Raw genomic sequence first — 16,364 nt, 5'->3', positions numbered from 1 at the left:
TGTTTTCAGCTTGTCAACAAAATTTTTGAACTATACCCTAGGTTTTTTTTTCTCCTTTTCTATTGCTTGATTTATCTTAGTGGAAATATTTTTACCCTGTTATTTCTTTTTCACTGTTTGTTTCCAAAGCGGTGTGCATGGTGACATTTTTCTCTGTTCATTTTTAAAATAATAATCATGATTGATATTCAGTATGGAGATCTCGGTGATAAGTTACTATAAGCTACAGCATTTCATTGAGTGTTGACTGCACAGATGTCTGGGATTGAATATTCCTCTAGGTCAGGGGTGTCAAAGTCCCTTCTCGAGGGCCGCAATCCAGTCGTGTTTTCAGGAGTTCCCCAATGAATATGCATGAGATCTATTAGCATACAATGAAAGCAATGCATGCAAATAGATCTCATGCAGATTCATTGGGGAAATCCTGAAAACCCGACTGGATTGCGGCCCTCGAGGAGGGACTTTGCCACCCCTGCTCTAGGGCCTCCTCATTCTTAGCCCTTTCCCCATTTCCCCTCTGAAAGGTGACATGGCCTCTCACACTAAGAAGTTTTGCTACCTAGGTACTGACATTTTTAAGTAATTCAAGCTCTGTCCACTTCTCATGATCTTCTCTTTTTCAGTTTGTTATTTACTGTGTTCGATATGTCCGGACAAGGCAGATACCGAAACCTGTGGGAACATTATTACAAGTAAGTGGCCAGTCTCTGATACTGTCCTTATCTTTGCTGCAGATGGGTTTCTAGGCTTTAGTTGCTGTAGTTTGTACATTTCTTTGGGTAGTTCTCAATCCTCCTGAAGTTGCTCAGTGTCCTTGAAAATTAACTGAAACGCAGGAACTGTAATGCAGCATCTTAATGTTCCAAGTCTGAAAATAAGAGAACATAAGAATAGCCTTACCGGGACAAACCAATGGTCAGTAGCCCATTCTCACGGTGACCAATCCAGGTCACTAGTACCTGGCCAAAACCCAAGGAGTAGCAACATGTCAAGCAGTGGCTTCGCCCATGTCTTTCTCAATAACAGACTATGGACTTTTCCTCTAGGAACTTGTCTAAACCTTTCTTAAAACCAGCTATGCTATCCGCTCTTACCACATCCTCTGGCAACGCGTTCCAGAGCTTAACTATTCTCTGAGTAGCCAGGGATAGATATTTATTTATTTCTAGTACTTATTACCCGCTTGATACCTAAGTGGTTTACAATAAGTTAGAGGAATGGTCTAATGCCTGACAACTAAAATTCAATGCAAAGAAATGCAGAGTAATGCATTTGGGGATTAAAAATAGGAAGGAACCGTATATGCTGGTATGCACAGACGGGGAGAGGGACCTTGGGGTTATAGTGTCCGAAGATCTAAAGGCGAAAAAACTGTGTGACAAGGCAGTGGCTGCTGCCAGAAGGATGCTGGACTGTATAAAGAGAGGCGTAGTCAGTAGAAGGAAGAAGGTGTTGATGCCCATGTACAGATTGTTTGTAAGGCCCCACTTGAAGTATTGTGTTCAGTTTTGGAGACTGTATCTGGCGAAGGACGTAAGAAGACTTGAAGCGGTCCAGAGGAGGGCGACAAAAATGATAGGAGGCTTGCGCCAGAAGACGTATGAGGAGAGACTGGAAGCCCTGAATATGTATACCCTAGAGGAAAGGAGAGACAGGGGAGATATAATTCAGATGTTCAAATACTTGAAGGGTATTAATGTAGAACAAAATCTTTTCCAGAGAAAGGAAAATGGTAAAACCAGAGGACATAATTTGAGGTTGAGGAGTGGTAGATTCAAAGGCAATGTTAGGAAATTCTACTTTACGGAGAGGGTGGTAGATGCCTGGAATGCGCTCCCGAGAGAGGTGGTGGAGAGTAAAACTGTGACTGAGTTCAAAGAAGCGTGGGATGAACACAGAAGATTTAGAATCAGAAAATAAGATTAAAGATTGAACTAGGCCAGTTACTGGGCAGACTTGCACAGTCTGTGTCTGTGTATGGCCGTTTGGTGGAGGATGGGCAGGGGAGGGCTTCAATGGCTGGGAGGGTGTAGATGTGATGGAGTAAGTTTTGATGGAGATTTCGGCAGTAGGAACCCAAGCACAGTACTGGGTAGAGCTTTGGATTCTTGCCCAGAAATAGCTAAGAAAAAAATTTAAATTGAATCAGGTTGGGCAGACTGGATGGACCATTAGGGTCTTTATCTGCTGTCATGTACTATGTTACTATGTAATAAAAACATCCATAATCATATAAAATGAAGCATGTTAGGAGTCACTGCCCAGGTAAAGGATCTAGGTGTCATTGTTGAGGATACGTTGCAACCCTCAGCTCAATGTGCGGACTGACTAAGAAAGCTAATAGAATATTAGGAATTATTACATTACATTACATTACATTACTGGCTTATATTCCGCCTGTACCTTTCAGTTCTAAGCGGATTACATCAGAACGATAACTGGACATTTCCAGGAAGAGAAATACAAATTACAATTAAGGCGTAAGGTCTAAAGCAATTTTGATGAGTAGATTCTAAGAGGGGGAGAGAGGGGAAAAGGAAGGGATTAGGACGTTTGGGTGAATTTCTTGAATAGTAGGGTCTTGATTTCTTTGCGGAAAGCCTTGAGGTCAGTTGATGCTGTCAGTAGGTTGGTGATGGAGGGGTCCAATTTAGCTGCATGTGTTGCAAGTAAGTTGTCATACATCTTTTTGCGTTTAGTTCCTTTAAAAGGGGGGGAAGGAGAAAGGGGATTGGGTTCTCCTCTGTCTGGTTGAGAGGTTCCTGTTTAGACGGTTGTTTAGGTGGGTGGGTGCCGTTCCGTTTAAGGTTATCAAGAAAGGAATGGAAAACAAAGATGAAAATGTTATTATGCCCTTCTATTGCTCTATGGTTTGGCCGCACCTCGAATACTGTGTGCAGTTTTGGTCACCATATACAGTATCAAAAAAGATGTAGCGGAATTAGGAAAGGTACAGAGAAGGGCAATGAAAATGATAAAGGGGATGGGACGACTTCCCTATGAGGAGGCTAAAGCAGCTGGGACTCTTCAGCTTGGAGAAGAGATGGTTTAGGGGTGATATGATAAGAGGTCTATAAAATATTGAGTGCAGTGGAAAGGGTAGATGTGAATCGGTTGTTCACTCTTTCCAAAAATACTAGGACTAGGGGGCATGTGATGGAGCTACTACTAAGTAGTAGATTTTGGCCAGGTACTAGTGACCTGAATTGTCCACCGTGAGAACGGGCTACTGGGCTTGATGGACCATTGGTCTGACCCAGTAAGACTTTTCTTATATTAACAGACTGAGGAAAATATTTCTTCACACAAGGAATAATTAAACTCTGGAATTCATTGCCATAAAAGGTGGTGAAATCAGTTAGCTTAGCAGTGTTTAAAAAAAGGTTTGGATAAATTCCTAAAAGGGAAGTCCATAGGCCATTATTGAGATGGCTTGGGGAAATTCACTGCTTATTCCTAGGATATCAGAGGAGGCTTTTATTAATATTCTTGCCCACACTAGAAAATCAGTTTAGTCTTAAGGGCAAAACATGCCACATTAATTTACTCCTTATTAATCTTGTGTGTCACTTGAAATGGAAATCAACCCAACTGTGAAGTGCAAACTTCTTAAATAATATTAAACTAGCAGGATGGGTATATTATAGTGTCTTTCTTGTTCAGATCATAAAATCTCTTAGAGCAGTGGTCTGAAACCCGCGGCCCGGGGGCGACATATGGCCCGCCAGGTACTATTTTGCGGCCTGCGGTCTATACTAATGCTGTCTGTACTAGTGCTGCTCGCTCTTTGCAGCGTCCTTCGGCTTCCCCCTTGGCCTCCCGCTCTTACCTTCAGATAATTACTGCAAACTGCAGAGAGGATCGCTGGTATTGTAGCATTCCTTGCAGGCTGCCGTCGTCCTCAGCAGCATGTTCCCTCTACCGCGATCCTGCTCCTGACGTCAGAAGAGGGGCGGGACCGCGGCAGAGGGAACGTGCTGCGAAGGTCAATGGCATCCTGAAAGGAACGCTACAGCACCAGCGATCCTCTCTGCAGGTTGCGGTAATTAGCTGAAACTAAGACCAGGAGGCCATGGTGGGGGGAAGCTAGAGGATGCTTCAAGGGAGAACATGCAGGCCTTCGGGCAGGGGGAAGATTTATAAACTATAAAGAGTTTCACCTCATGCAAAATTGTCATTTCTTTAATATGACATTAACTATTTTTTCTGCGGCCCTCCAAGTACCTACAAATCCAAAATGTGGCCCCGCAAAAGGTTTGAGTTTGAGACCACTGTCTTAGAGCTTTGTTATTACAGATCCCCATCTAGTCTAATCATATATACCACCCTGCACATAAACTGCTCTCAAATCCTTCATATTTGCAAAATCTAAACTACTTATGCTCTTTTTAAAACATCTTCAAAATCCGGCTCTATCTTTACTCTTTTTCTCTCAAGACTCCACTTCAAAACATCACACTAGATCACATTAGAGTCTTATTGAACTTGTACTTATGTTTATACTTATAGACCTCAGCAGTACCGCCTGTATGCCAGTAAACTTTTTAAACATACAGTATTCAGGCACCCAAAGTCATCATCGGTCTCAATATTTCCTACTTTAAATAATTATTTTAAATACAGATACTCATTTAGGCACTCCGACAGAGATCTATGTTTCGCCCAGAGGGCTTTATCAAGGAATTCCCCCTATAAATGTATATAAATAAAGTTGTACAGTAACCATACATATTCTTGATAAATAGGTGAAATATATTTGTAACTCTTAATGGCACAAACCTTAAATCAAACGGCTCATGTTCCCCTCATTTGCAGATTTAACCAGGAAACATGGCCACGGCGTTCAAGCATTAAGTAACCAAACCCTTGTAAACGTGATGACATCAGTCTTAGCGCTGAACACGACCCCCCTCTCTCTGATCTAGCAAACAAACAGTTTTTCTTATATTAATGTCATCCATTCAATTTCAGGATTTAAACCCATGGGTAGGACAGAATTTAAAGTATAAATCCATTTTTGTTCCATAAAGTTTAATCTCTCTTTATGGTTCCCACCCAACATAAACATAAGTACTTAATGGCTGTTCTTATGCTCTTATGTGAGCCAAGTAAATTTGCAGACGATACCAAACTGTGCGGCAGAATTAGGTCCAGGGAGGAGTGTGAGGACCTGCAAAGGGACCTGGACAAGCTGGAAGACTGGGCAAACAAATGGCAAATACGCTTTAACGTGGAAAAATGCAAGGTCATGCATATAGGGAAAAAGAACCCGTTGTTCAACTACAAATTGGGGGGGGGGCATTGTTGGGAGACAGCAGACTTGAGAGAGACTTGGGTATGCTGGTGGATGCATCACTGAAGCCATCTGCACAGTGCGCAGCAGCCTCAAAAAAAGCCAACAGGATGCTGGGCATCATAAAGAGGGGCATAACAACCAGGACGCGGGAAGTCATCATGCCATTGTATCGAGCGATGGTGCGTCCACATCTGGAATACTGCGTTCAGTATTGGTCGCCGCACCTCAAAAAGGACATGGCGGTACTTGAGAGAGTCCAAAGGAGAGCAACGAAACTGGTAAGAGGGCTGGAACACTGCCCATACGCCAAGAGGTTGGATAGGCTGGGGCTCTTCTCTCTGGAAAAAAGGAGGCTCAGGGGAGATATGATAGAGACCTTCAAGATCATGAGGGGCATAGAGAGGGTGGATAGAGACAGATTCTTCAGACTGAAGGGGACAACAGGTACGAGGGGGCATTCGGAGAAACTGAAGGGAGATAGGTTCAAAACAAATGCAAGGAAGTTTTTTTTCACCCAAAGGGTCGTGGACACTTGGAATGCGCTACCGGAGGAAGTGATCAGGCAGAATACGGTACAGGGATTCAAACAGAGATTGGACGGATTCCTGAGGGATAAAGGGATCGTGGGATACTGAGAGAGGTGCTGGGATGTAACACAAGTATAGAAAGCTAACCAGGTAATAAGTATAGACACCCAACCAGGTCGTGCATGTGCAAGACCGGAGGGTTAGGACTTCGATGGGAAGATAGGACTTCAATGAAAAACCAAGGTGGCAAGGGAGCCCCTTCTGGTGATTCAGACAGGTCGTGACCTGTTTGGGTCGCCGCGGGAGCGGACTGCTGGGCGGGATGGACCTATGGTCTGACCCGGCGGAGGCACTGCTTATGTTCTTATGTTCTTAATGAAGCCATGGTGACATCACTGATGCGGTTGGCTCTGAGGCATTGGTGGAATGAGGCATTATGACATCACAATCTCAGCTCTGGAATGTTGCCACTATTTGGGATTCCGTCAGGTACTTGGGACGGACACAGGATACTGGACTTAAAGGACCTTTGGTCTGTCCCAGTATGGCATCTCTTATCTTCCTATGTATTTTAACATGTAAGTCTAATACTGAGATTTGCCACTTTCTTCTTCTGTCTTGCAGGGAAGGTCAGGCCATTATCTTTGTCATTGACAGCAGTGACAAGCTAAGAATGATTGTAGCCAAGGAGGAACTTGAGACTCTCCTGAGTCATCCAGGTGAGGTTACTCCTTCTTTTTATTTCAAATGAGAAACGGTATTTGAATAGTTGACTAAGTACGATCAGTTAAATACAACTGAAACCACTGGAGAGCGAGGCCAGTAATTTGAAGATCTTCTAGGCGTTGCAGCAAGATTTTATGATCCACCAGGTCAAAGGCTGCTGACATATCTAAGGAGAACAAAACAACATCTGTCCAATATATGTCTTATATGATTTAACGATCTGAGGAGATTCATCAAGAGACTCCTACTCTGAATGGAGCCAACTAGTCAGAGCATCCACATCCTACATGCACTTGACAAAGCTCCTAAAAATGTACCTCTTCTCCAAACTTAACGACCCACTTTACTCCATGTTGCTGCTCTCAGACTATGAACATCCTTACCTTTATTAACCTTCCCTCTTTGTAAAGTCCTGCTTAAACTCCCTCTCTGCGATCTTTCCAACTTTCAGTTCTCTCCCCTTTGATGTGGTTCGCTGACTCTTCTCAGCCACTTTTTCTGTAAACCGCCTCGAACCGAAAGGCTTTCGCGGTATATAAATAAAGATTTATGTTATGTTATTGCTTTAACATTCCTTTATTTTTAGGGTGCAGTGCGTGTCCTGGATTTGTTACTTTGGTGAGAATTGTGGAAGAGCGGAAAGGGGGAAGTGGCTACTGGGGATGTAGAAAAAGAGAGGGACAAATGTTGTAAATAGGAATGGAGGAAAGAGAAAAGATGGTGGACAGAAACAGAGGGTAGGAGAAGGGAATGGAGGAGATGCCACCCATGGATGGAGTTTCAGAACAAAGAAGCAGATCAAACAGTAGACAAATGTACATAAGATCTGTATTAAAAATACTCTCACACGGTGGATCTAGTGGACTGGCTGCCGCCTTGTTTTCTTGCCCATGAATGGAGGGAAAAGGAAGAGCTGGAAAGTATAAAGATTTGAGGAGACAGAAAAATTGAAGAAAATGGGATGTGAAAGAGAGATATTGGGCAGGGAATGAAGAAGAAAAGAGGAGAGAAAAGAAATAGTGAATGGACAGGCGGCCCTGGAAACAAGAGTTCAGAGCACCGAGAGGAGGAATAAAATGATTAGAAAAATAAATAAAAGACAGCAAAGGTAAGAAACATGATTTTATTTTCAGTTTAGTAGTTGAAACATGTTCTGAGAATTTACTTCTGCTGTCTATATTTTGCTCTGTACAAGAGGGAATGTGTGTGGGGGGGGGCACTATTCGATTAATTGTGCGATTAAAAATTTTAATTTATGTGCAGCCCTAATAAGGAGAGATACTGAGGAACTTGTAGGAGAGTCAACAGAAGGAGTTTGAACTCAATGTGGAAATGGAGAGGGGGAGCCAATGAAGGGACTTGAGGAGGGGGATAGTCTGATCATAGCGACACCGGTGGAATATAAGTCATGCAGTAGAATTTTGAATGGATTGAGGCTATGGTGTGGGGAGGGAGGGAATAAAAGTCAGAGAAGAGGCAAACATCGAAGAATAGTAATGGGATAGAATATATACTGTATACTAGTTTTTTAGCCCGTTACATTAACAGGTGCTAGAATAGATGTGTAGACTTAGGCCTTTCTTTCTAACTTTCTGTCTGTCTTTCTCTTTTCCTGCCCCCTTTCTTTCTTTCTTTCTGTCTGTCTTTCTTTCTGTCTCTCTCCCTGGCCCACTGTCTGTGTGTTTTTCTTTCTGTCTCTCCCCCCTGTCCAGCAATACACCTTCCCTGCCCCGTCCAGCAGTAGCCCTTCTCCCTACCTTTTACCTCCCCCCTGACCAGCAGCACCCCTTCCCTGCACCCTGTCCAGCAGTAGGCCTTCTCCCTTCCTTTTACCTCACCCCTGTCCAGCAGCACCCCTTCCCTGCTCCCCCTGTCCAGCAGTAGGCCTTCTCCTTTCCCTGCTCCCCCTGTCCAGCAGTAGCTCTTCTCCCTTCCTTTTACCTCTTCCGTGTCCAGCAGTACCCCTTCCCTGCTCCCCCTGTCCAGCAGCACCCCTCAACGCTGAAGAGCCACAGTCATGTTCTCACACACTATCTGTGTGCCCCGATATAGAAACTGCCAGTTTTTACCTTTTGTAGCCTCATCTTCTATGTCAGTGCGAGTGAGAAGGGGGACACCACACCCGCTAAAATGTGTCAGCCAGACCGGAAGAGCAGAAACCCCCTCTCCCCTCCCCCCCACCCGTTCCACACGCACGCCCCCTACAGCCCGTAGCATATCAACCCCAGCAGCCAACTGCTGGCGCTCGGCGGTGTACTGCACATGCGCAGGCATGGCACCACGGATCACGGACCCTCAGAGTTTGAAGTGCACATTCGCGCTAAGGGTTTTATTATAGCAGATTTTTTAACTTTGCTCTCTAAGAGAGATTTAGGCCCAGTTAGGAAGCAATGTTGGAAGGTGAACAGGAAATTGGCAAGTACACTGAGAGCAAAATCAACCATATATAATTCAGAAGGAAAGCTAAGCACATGTGCTCCAAAATCTTTGTCTCAAGCAGTTCAGGCACCCCCAGGAAATGGCCCCTCCCTGCTAGACACAGGCTCAGGGCAACTAATCCAGGTACAACGGCAGCCAAACCCTAAGCTCACTTCACTTTAACAGGGTAGAAAACCCACAGGATTTTCAAAACCTTTTCACAGAACTCAACACAGACCTGAAGCCACTGAAAAACAGTCGGGCTGGAACGAAGCTCTCAACTATTCTATTAAAAGGAAGCCGAGAGGAAAAGTGGCCTAAAAAGCAAAAGAGAGCCAAACGTCTCCAAATAGTAAAGGAACAGAGAGATTTGTTTTAAACTTTCCTGGCTAAAGTGAAGGTTTTACAAATAACATGAAAACAAAAGAAAAAACTCATCTCGAGCATAAATTGCGAGCAAAAATCATTCTGGGATTTTTATATTGTTACATTTTCTCTTAAAAAGGTTCTTTTATGCCTCTAGATATTAAACATCGGCGAATCCCCATTTTGTTCTTTGCTAACAAGATGGACCTCCGGGAAGCCCTTTCATCTGTGAAAGTCTCCCAGTTGCTGTCTTTAGAAAACATCAAAGATAAACCCTGGCACATTTGGTAAGGATCCTTTTCTCCTCTGCTGTTCTTTTGAGGGGTCATTTTACCAGCTGATTAACGCTGGTGCTTACAAAATTGCGGTAGAGGTTTCTACCGCAGGCCGTCAAGGTAAATGCTCCGATATTCATAGAATTCCTAGGAGTGTCGGAGCATTTACCTCGACGGCCCGCAGTAGAAACCTCTACCATGGCTTTGTAAAAGGAGCCCTAAGTATGAAGAGCAATGGATTATCTGCTCAGGTTAAATTTATAAACTTGCCCAGTGGCATGAAATGTTGCTATTGTTTGGATTTTTTCCAGGTATTGTGATCTAGATTGGTCACTGTTAGAAACAGGATACTGGGCTAGATGGACCATTGGTCTGACCCAGCATGACTATTACGTATACATAAACAAAAGAATAAGAATAATAGCTTGATTTATATCCCGTCATACCTTTTCAGTTCAAGACGGTGTACAACAAGAGGTGCTGTAAGGACAGCAAGGTAACATCAATTAGATTTGGGAAGGGGTAGAAAGACAGTTATATGATGGGGTGACATAGGGTAGGAGGAAGGTGCTCCGCAAAAAATATCACCTGTGGCTGGCCTTGCCTGACTATTGGGCATGACCCGTAGGCGATGGAGTTACCAGTTCATTGAGGTTACTAGGCGATGGGGTTACCAGTTCATTGAGGTTACTAGGCGATGGGGTTACCAGTTCATTGAGGTTATTAGGCAATGGAGTTACCAGTTCATTGAGGTTACTAGGCGATGGGGTTACCAGTTCATTGAGGTTACTAGGCGATGGGGTTACCAGTTCATTGAGGTTACTAGGCAATGGAGTTACCAGTTCATTGAGGTTACTAGGCGATGGGGTTACCAGTTCATTGAGGTTACTAGGCGATGGAGTTACTAGTTCATTGAGGTTACTAGGCAATGGAGTTACCAGTTCATTGAGGTTACTAGGCGATGGGGTTACCAGTTCATTGAGAACCTGTAAGAGTAATCCAATATATATTCACAATGTCAATGCATCACGGAACATACTTGTGTTTCAAGCAGTTTTAAAGGCCACAAAAGGTCTGGGAGTAAAATGCCGACCTTCATCCTTTGTAGAAGAAAAGATGCTCTTTCTTGTGGTATAATAAAAAAAATCTAAGCTGGCCCACGTGGCCTGAAAACAAGGCAAAATTAAAGCACAGGTTTACGGGGCCATAGTTTTACAGGGCCTCTTGCTGGACAGCTCATAATTTACATTTGCACAGAAACCAGCATTTATCATATACTTGTAAAGTTATGAGGCAGTTGATAAAATATTTTCAGTTTTATAGATGACTAAAGTATGAGCCTTGTTTTGAATGATGAATTGTTTGGCCCATTTTCTTGGGCAATAATGGAAAAAGTCATCTAATCTGGGTAATTTCATCAGTATTTGTGAATTTAAAAACTGTATAGCTAAGCCAAATTTGAGCTTTCAACCAGTTTTGGTTTATGTACTGTAGATGCTGAAATTAGCCACTTTGGTTCAGGCTGTGTACAGACCCCTCATATCAGATGCTCTAGTTCAGGAAACCTTAGTCTAATATTTTGTACAGCTTCGTTTAAGAGCTTAGGTTACTCATACATAAAAGTTCATGGAATTCTGAGTTCTTGTACAATCGCTCTGGGATCTTGTATCTCTATTAGCTTCAGCTGCAAGGCAACTAAAAGATCCCTCTCCTTTGGGCTACCTGCCCGGGAGCTTCCTGTCTTGCTCAGTTTGATCCTGCAGCTTCACTGCTTGGTTTCATCTCAGTTAATTCTGTGAACCCCTGGATGCGATCTCTCTAACGGATCTTATCATTAAGACCGTCTTCCTGGTGGTGGTCACTTCTACATGGCAAGTGTCAGAGCTTCCTGCTTTGTCGTGTAGAGATCCTTTTCTCCGCGTCACAAAGTTGGCGGTGATTTTGAGGACTGTGTCTTCTTTTCTTCCAAAAGTGGTTTCTTATTTTCTTATAAACCAGGGAGTTCAGTTGCCGGCCTTTATTCCTTCGGGTTCCACGTCCTAGGTCCATGTTCTGCGGTCTCTAGCTATCTGACGTCGTCTCTTGGGAGACCTAGGGGCCACTACTGTCTTATGTCTGTTGGCCCATCTGTTTGTCCTGGCGGGCCCCGCACATTGGGGCCGGCCTGCTTCTGAAACTTCTATTTCATGTTGAATGCGAGCGGCTATTTCTGCGGCCTGTGTGGCAGTAAAGAAGAAGCCTCGCCTTGGGGGTGGAAGCTCACTCTCCTGAGAAATGGCTTCTTCGTGGGCTGAGTCTTACACGGTCTCACCTGTAGAGACTTGTCGAGAGGCCACTTAATCTTTTCCAAGTTTTCCAGGCTTGATGTGGCGTCTACGAGTGATATGGTCTTTGGCGTTTCTGTTCATGCGGCAGGCTCATCAGGCCCTCCCTGAGTTTTGGAGACTGCTTTGGTATGTCCCAGTCGTTTAGCTTCCAGAGAGATTGTACAAGAATGAAAGATTAGGTTTCTTACCTCCGCTAATCTTCCTTCTTGTAAATATTCTCTGGCAGTTGAACGCCCGCCCATCTGTTTTTTGTCCGATTCACAGGTCGCCTATTCAGTAACTGGTAAGCTGGATTTCTGTCTTTGACCAGCCTTACCAATTGGAAAAAAAAAATATTTCATGCGTATTCCCCTTTGTTGGGTTTAAGGGTTAGTGGGGGTTCCCGTAGGGGGGGCTTCTGATCTTCAGGCTGTGTCAATGTTCCAGGATTTCTTGAGTTTTGCAGTTTATGATGATTGCATTATCTGTTTGTTTCCAGGTGGCCATTTTTGGCCGTAATTTTTGATGTGACACGATATTGAGCAGAAATTAACTGTTAGCGGGAGTTCCCACGCCCTCTCTCTCTTTTCTTCTGTTTCCTGTTGTCATAGGTCTACGTGGCTTTTCTACTAACTGAGCAAGACAGGAAGCTCCCGGGCAGGTAGCCCAAAGGGGAGGGATCTTTTAGTTGCCCTGCAGCTGAAGCTAATAGAGATACAAGATACCTGCCGTTCAGCTGCCAGAGAAGATTTACAAGAAGGAAAATTAGCAGAGGTAAGAAACCTAATCTTTCAATGGTTGACATGGAATGACTCGGGCATTGCATAAGTTCCTGTGCATCTTCCCTGCATAAGCTCTAAAAAGGTGCAGGGTCTACAGCAGAGGAAAGCAAACTGTAGTGGTGAGGACACCTTTCTCTTAATAAAGAGAATTTGGACTTTTATGGATGTCCAAAAGTTCATCTCTCCATATTATGAGATGGAGCGTGCAAGTTCTCGCTCTGATAAGCCAGTTTGCCTCCAGATCCCCCTTCCCTGCATCTCTACATATTGGTGAAAAAAACATTTCATGGAATCAGACCTATAAACCTCAAATGAAGTTTCTGTTTCAGCCAACTGTTCATTCCGGGGGTAATTTCATAGAAACATGACGGCAGATAAAGGCCAAATGGCCCATCCTCAGTAACCATTATCTCTCTCTCTCCGAGAGATCCCAGGCCCTTTTGAATTCAGACACATAAGAGTCCTTTTATAAAAATATGTGACCCAGGTGAGGACTTTGGGCAAAGTGTGGGGTGAGTCTTGAAGTAATTAATTTAAAAAAAGGAGATAATCTTCTCCCCAAAGGATTATAACTTTGTTCCTTCAAATATGGACTTTTTTTCCCTTTACTGCCAAGTCCAGAATTCCTAAACCTGAATGGAGGAGTTATTTTTTGTTAAGGCTGGTGATGGTTTTAGTCTGATCTAATTTTATGTGGAGCTCTATGACATATACTGAGGTACTTTTTTTCTCCATTTATTTTGAATACTGGAATTTGATTTCCTGATATTGAGAAGGATCTTTGTTAGTGGATTATAAAGTGCTCACTTCCACACGTACATCAGCTGTTTATATTTACACTTGTTCCCGAGCCGTTGCATTGTGGCTGCTGTTTCTGCAGAGTTTTATAAAGACACATAGGCAAAATTGGTATTACTTGGCCTCCCCACCTGAGTGAGCTGTGCTAAACCCCCCCCCCTCCACATTTGATGTGTTTCAGTGCCAGCAACGGCATTACAGGAGAAGGGTTGCAGGAAGGCGTGGACTGGCTGCAAGGTAGGTCTAGCGCTTCACTGCTCAGATTTTTCATTTCACACCCATTATTTTTGAATCACACAGTCGGTACCACCTCCAAGTCTGATTTTACCAGAGAAAGAATGAGAAAAGCTCATGTTGTTCTGTTTTCTGAGTCTGAATAAAAGGCTGTGCTTCTAGAAAGTATCAGTCTATCCAATGGCATGGGGGGGAGGGGGTAGCCCCGCACGCTGTCTTGGTGGGGCTGCCAGCACCTCTCCATCCCCACTCGCACCCTCCTTTCCTCTGCCTCGTACCTCTTTAAATCTTTGGCAGTGAAAGTAACATCTCCGGCCTGTTGCTCGCTCCAATCTGGCTCCTCTGAAATCACTTACAGGTCGCAGGGCCAGGAAGTGACATTGGAGGGAAAGCCAAAGAAGCTGCTTGTGCTGGCAAAGATTTAGAGGTACAGGGGGAAGGGAGGGTGCCACCGCCCCAGCTGTCTCCTACCCTTGCTATGCCACTGAATCTTATCTATGGGCTAGATTCACAAAGCAAACTGATCGTGTACCAATCGGTTTGCGACCAGATTTCCCTCAGGCCCCATTCACTAACCTCTCCCGCGATCTGCTTCGAATCTGTGTGTGCAAATGAGGGGAAACGGACGCGATTCACAACACAAAATTTCACATCCGACTGGGCTGGCCGATCAACTGAACAAATGACTGCTGGGGACCCATCGAAAACGTCTTTCCAACTCTGGAAGCCCTGCTCGCCACCCTTTCCTGCCTGCTCACCCTGAATCCCCGCATCGCCGCCCCGGTTTTCTCCTGACCTGACTTTGCCGAATCTCTCAGTGCCAGCAGATGGGAGCGTTCCTCCGATCGTCCTCATCTACATATTTTAGTTTGCTGAATTCGTTGGACCTGCCCTGATCAGACCCGATCGGGCAGGTTGGTGAAACTGGCCCTATGTCTCTTTCCTGAGAGGCTGAGGGCTGGAGGTTAGCCGAGGCTTACTTGGGGTATAGAATATAAGATCGAGACTATGGTGGGGCACTGTGATACAAGGGACTTTCTTCTAATGAGGAACAGCCATTCCACTTGTTAAGAGAATAACTGTAATGCTCCACGGTTTTTTACTCCTGCGTTAAATGCTTCCTTTTCTATGTGCAGTACACTTCCCCCTCCCTATTCACGGTTTCCATGTTTGCGGTTTTTCCCCCAGGCCCCCCCTGAGAATCGCTCGTTGGCATTGAAAAAAAACAGCCCTGGGACTTGGAGGGAAGCGATCAGAGGCAGTGGGGGGGGATGGGGGGGCGATCGGAGCATGGACCTTACCTGGTGGTCTAGCCGTGACGTGGGGCAGGAGCGATCTTCCTACACTCCTGCCCCATGCAGAGCCGTGTTGTGAGTTCCCGTGATCTCGCAAGACTACAACCAGGAGTTCTTGTTGTATTCTCGAGAGACCACAGGAACTCGGCAGCATGGCTCTGCACGGGGCAGGAGTGTAGAAAGATCGCTCCTGCCCCACGTCACGGCTAGGCCACCAGGTAAGGTCCGGGGGTGGGTCAGAGCCGGCCAAAAGTTATTCGCGATTTTTCCCTATTCGTGGGCCGGCTCTGGCCCGAACCCCCGCGAATAGGGAGGGAGAAGTGTACCTCATGTTTCAGGAGGAGGCAGTGACTCAGGATATCTCTCAGCAAAGTGTTTCTGTCCAAAGAAAGATGAGAACACATTCATGCAAGTGTCTACTTTAGAGATGTTAGTGGGGGGGGGGGGGTGAGAGAATAAAAATGGAAATGTTTTATTTGCTTTGAATTTTAGTGGTCTGATGTCCCAGGGTGATTTCTTTAGAATAGTTTATTGATTTTATTTTCTGTTGCCATCAGACCAGATTCAAGTGATGAAGACATGAGAAGCTGTAGGTTAAAAACAGCATCAACGGAGAACCCAAAAACGAACCACCTTTTGCTACAGAGGGAGAACTCGCTCCCTGCCCACCCACCACCTTCTGTGGATCAAAAGTGATGTTGGACCAAAAACTGAGCTCTCGTCGTTCCCCTTAGACTGTCTTCAAGGGTCCAAAGAATGTAGTGCTGAGTGTACGCTATCAGGAATGAGACCGTTTCCCCCGAAACTGGCAAAAGCTTCACATCTGCATTTTATTGTGCTGGGCAAATCGAATTTAGAAAAAAAACACCTCACTAGTTGATATAGAAACTTTCCTAGGAGTTAATGTCTTTGTTGTTTAATTTGTTGACACTGTTTTAGTTCTTATGTAAAATGTATAATAACTATTATAACATTATTAAACAAGTGTTTTAGTACATTGTGCGTTGAGGGTTTAATAGGAAATTATGTTTGTAATAATTTCAATTGTGTGGTCTCAAATATACCACTTTTACTCTTTGTAGCTCATGTGGTGATTTTCAGGTTATTTCCTGCACAGAGGTCAGAGCTCATTATAGCCGAATTCCTGGCCTCTCTCTCATCAGGGAACAAGATGCATTGAATAATAATAATAACTTTATTTTTCTATACCGCCCTTGGAGGCAAGAGTATTGTTCAAATTCGCCTGCTTCTGTTTCAAATCCATTCTCGGTTTGGCCCCTCTGTACCTGGTCTCCCACTTTAAACTAGACTGCTCCACCAAGCCTACATGCAGAATACATA

General features: G+C 44.4%; 1 protein-coding gene across 3 annotated transcripts in view; it reads left to right on the top strand.

The window, feature by feature from the left end:
* LOC117356848 (ADP-ribosylation factor-like protein 6) overlaps positions 1-16,104 on the top strand; it is a 37,847-nt gene extending 21,743 nt beyond the window's left edge. For 2 of the 3 annotated variants that reach the window (XM_033936635.1, XM_033936644.1), the window contains 5 exons: positions 624-692; positions 6,448-6,542; positions 9,473-9,620; positions 13,676-13,731; positions 15,581-16,104. In XM_033936635.1, coding sequence (XP_033792526.1) covers positions 624-692; positions 6,448-6,542; positions 9,473-9,620; positions 13,676-13,731; positions 15,581-15,606 — 394 coding nt within the window. In that variant the 3' untranslated portion in view covers positions 15,607-16,104. The remainder of the gene's footprint in view (positions 1-623; positions 693-6,447; positions 6,543-9,472; positions 9,621-13,675; positions 13,732-15,580) is intronic. The other variant, XM_033936626.1, reaches the window with a different exon arrangement.
* Positions 16,105-16,364: the final 260 nt, after the last annotated feature.

The sequence above is a fragment of the Geotrypetes seraphini genome, chromosome 1 (assembly GCF_902459505.1).
Source record: "Geotrypetes seraphini chromosome 1, aGeoSer1.1, whole genome shotgun sequence".
NCBI classification, from domain to species: Eukaryota; Metazoa; Chordata; class Amphibia; order Gymnophiona; family Dermophiidae; genus Geotrypetes; species Geotrypetes seraphini.
The sequence above is the reverse complement of the archived record's forward strand: the minus strand, read 5'-3'. Positions and strand labels throughout refer to the sequence as shown.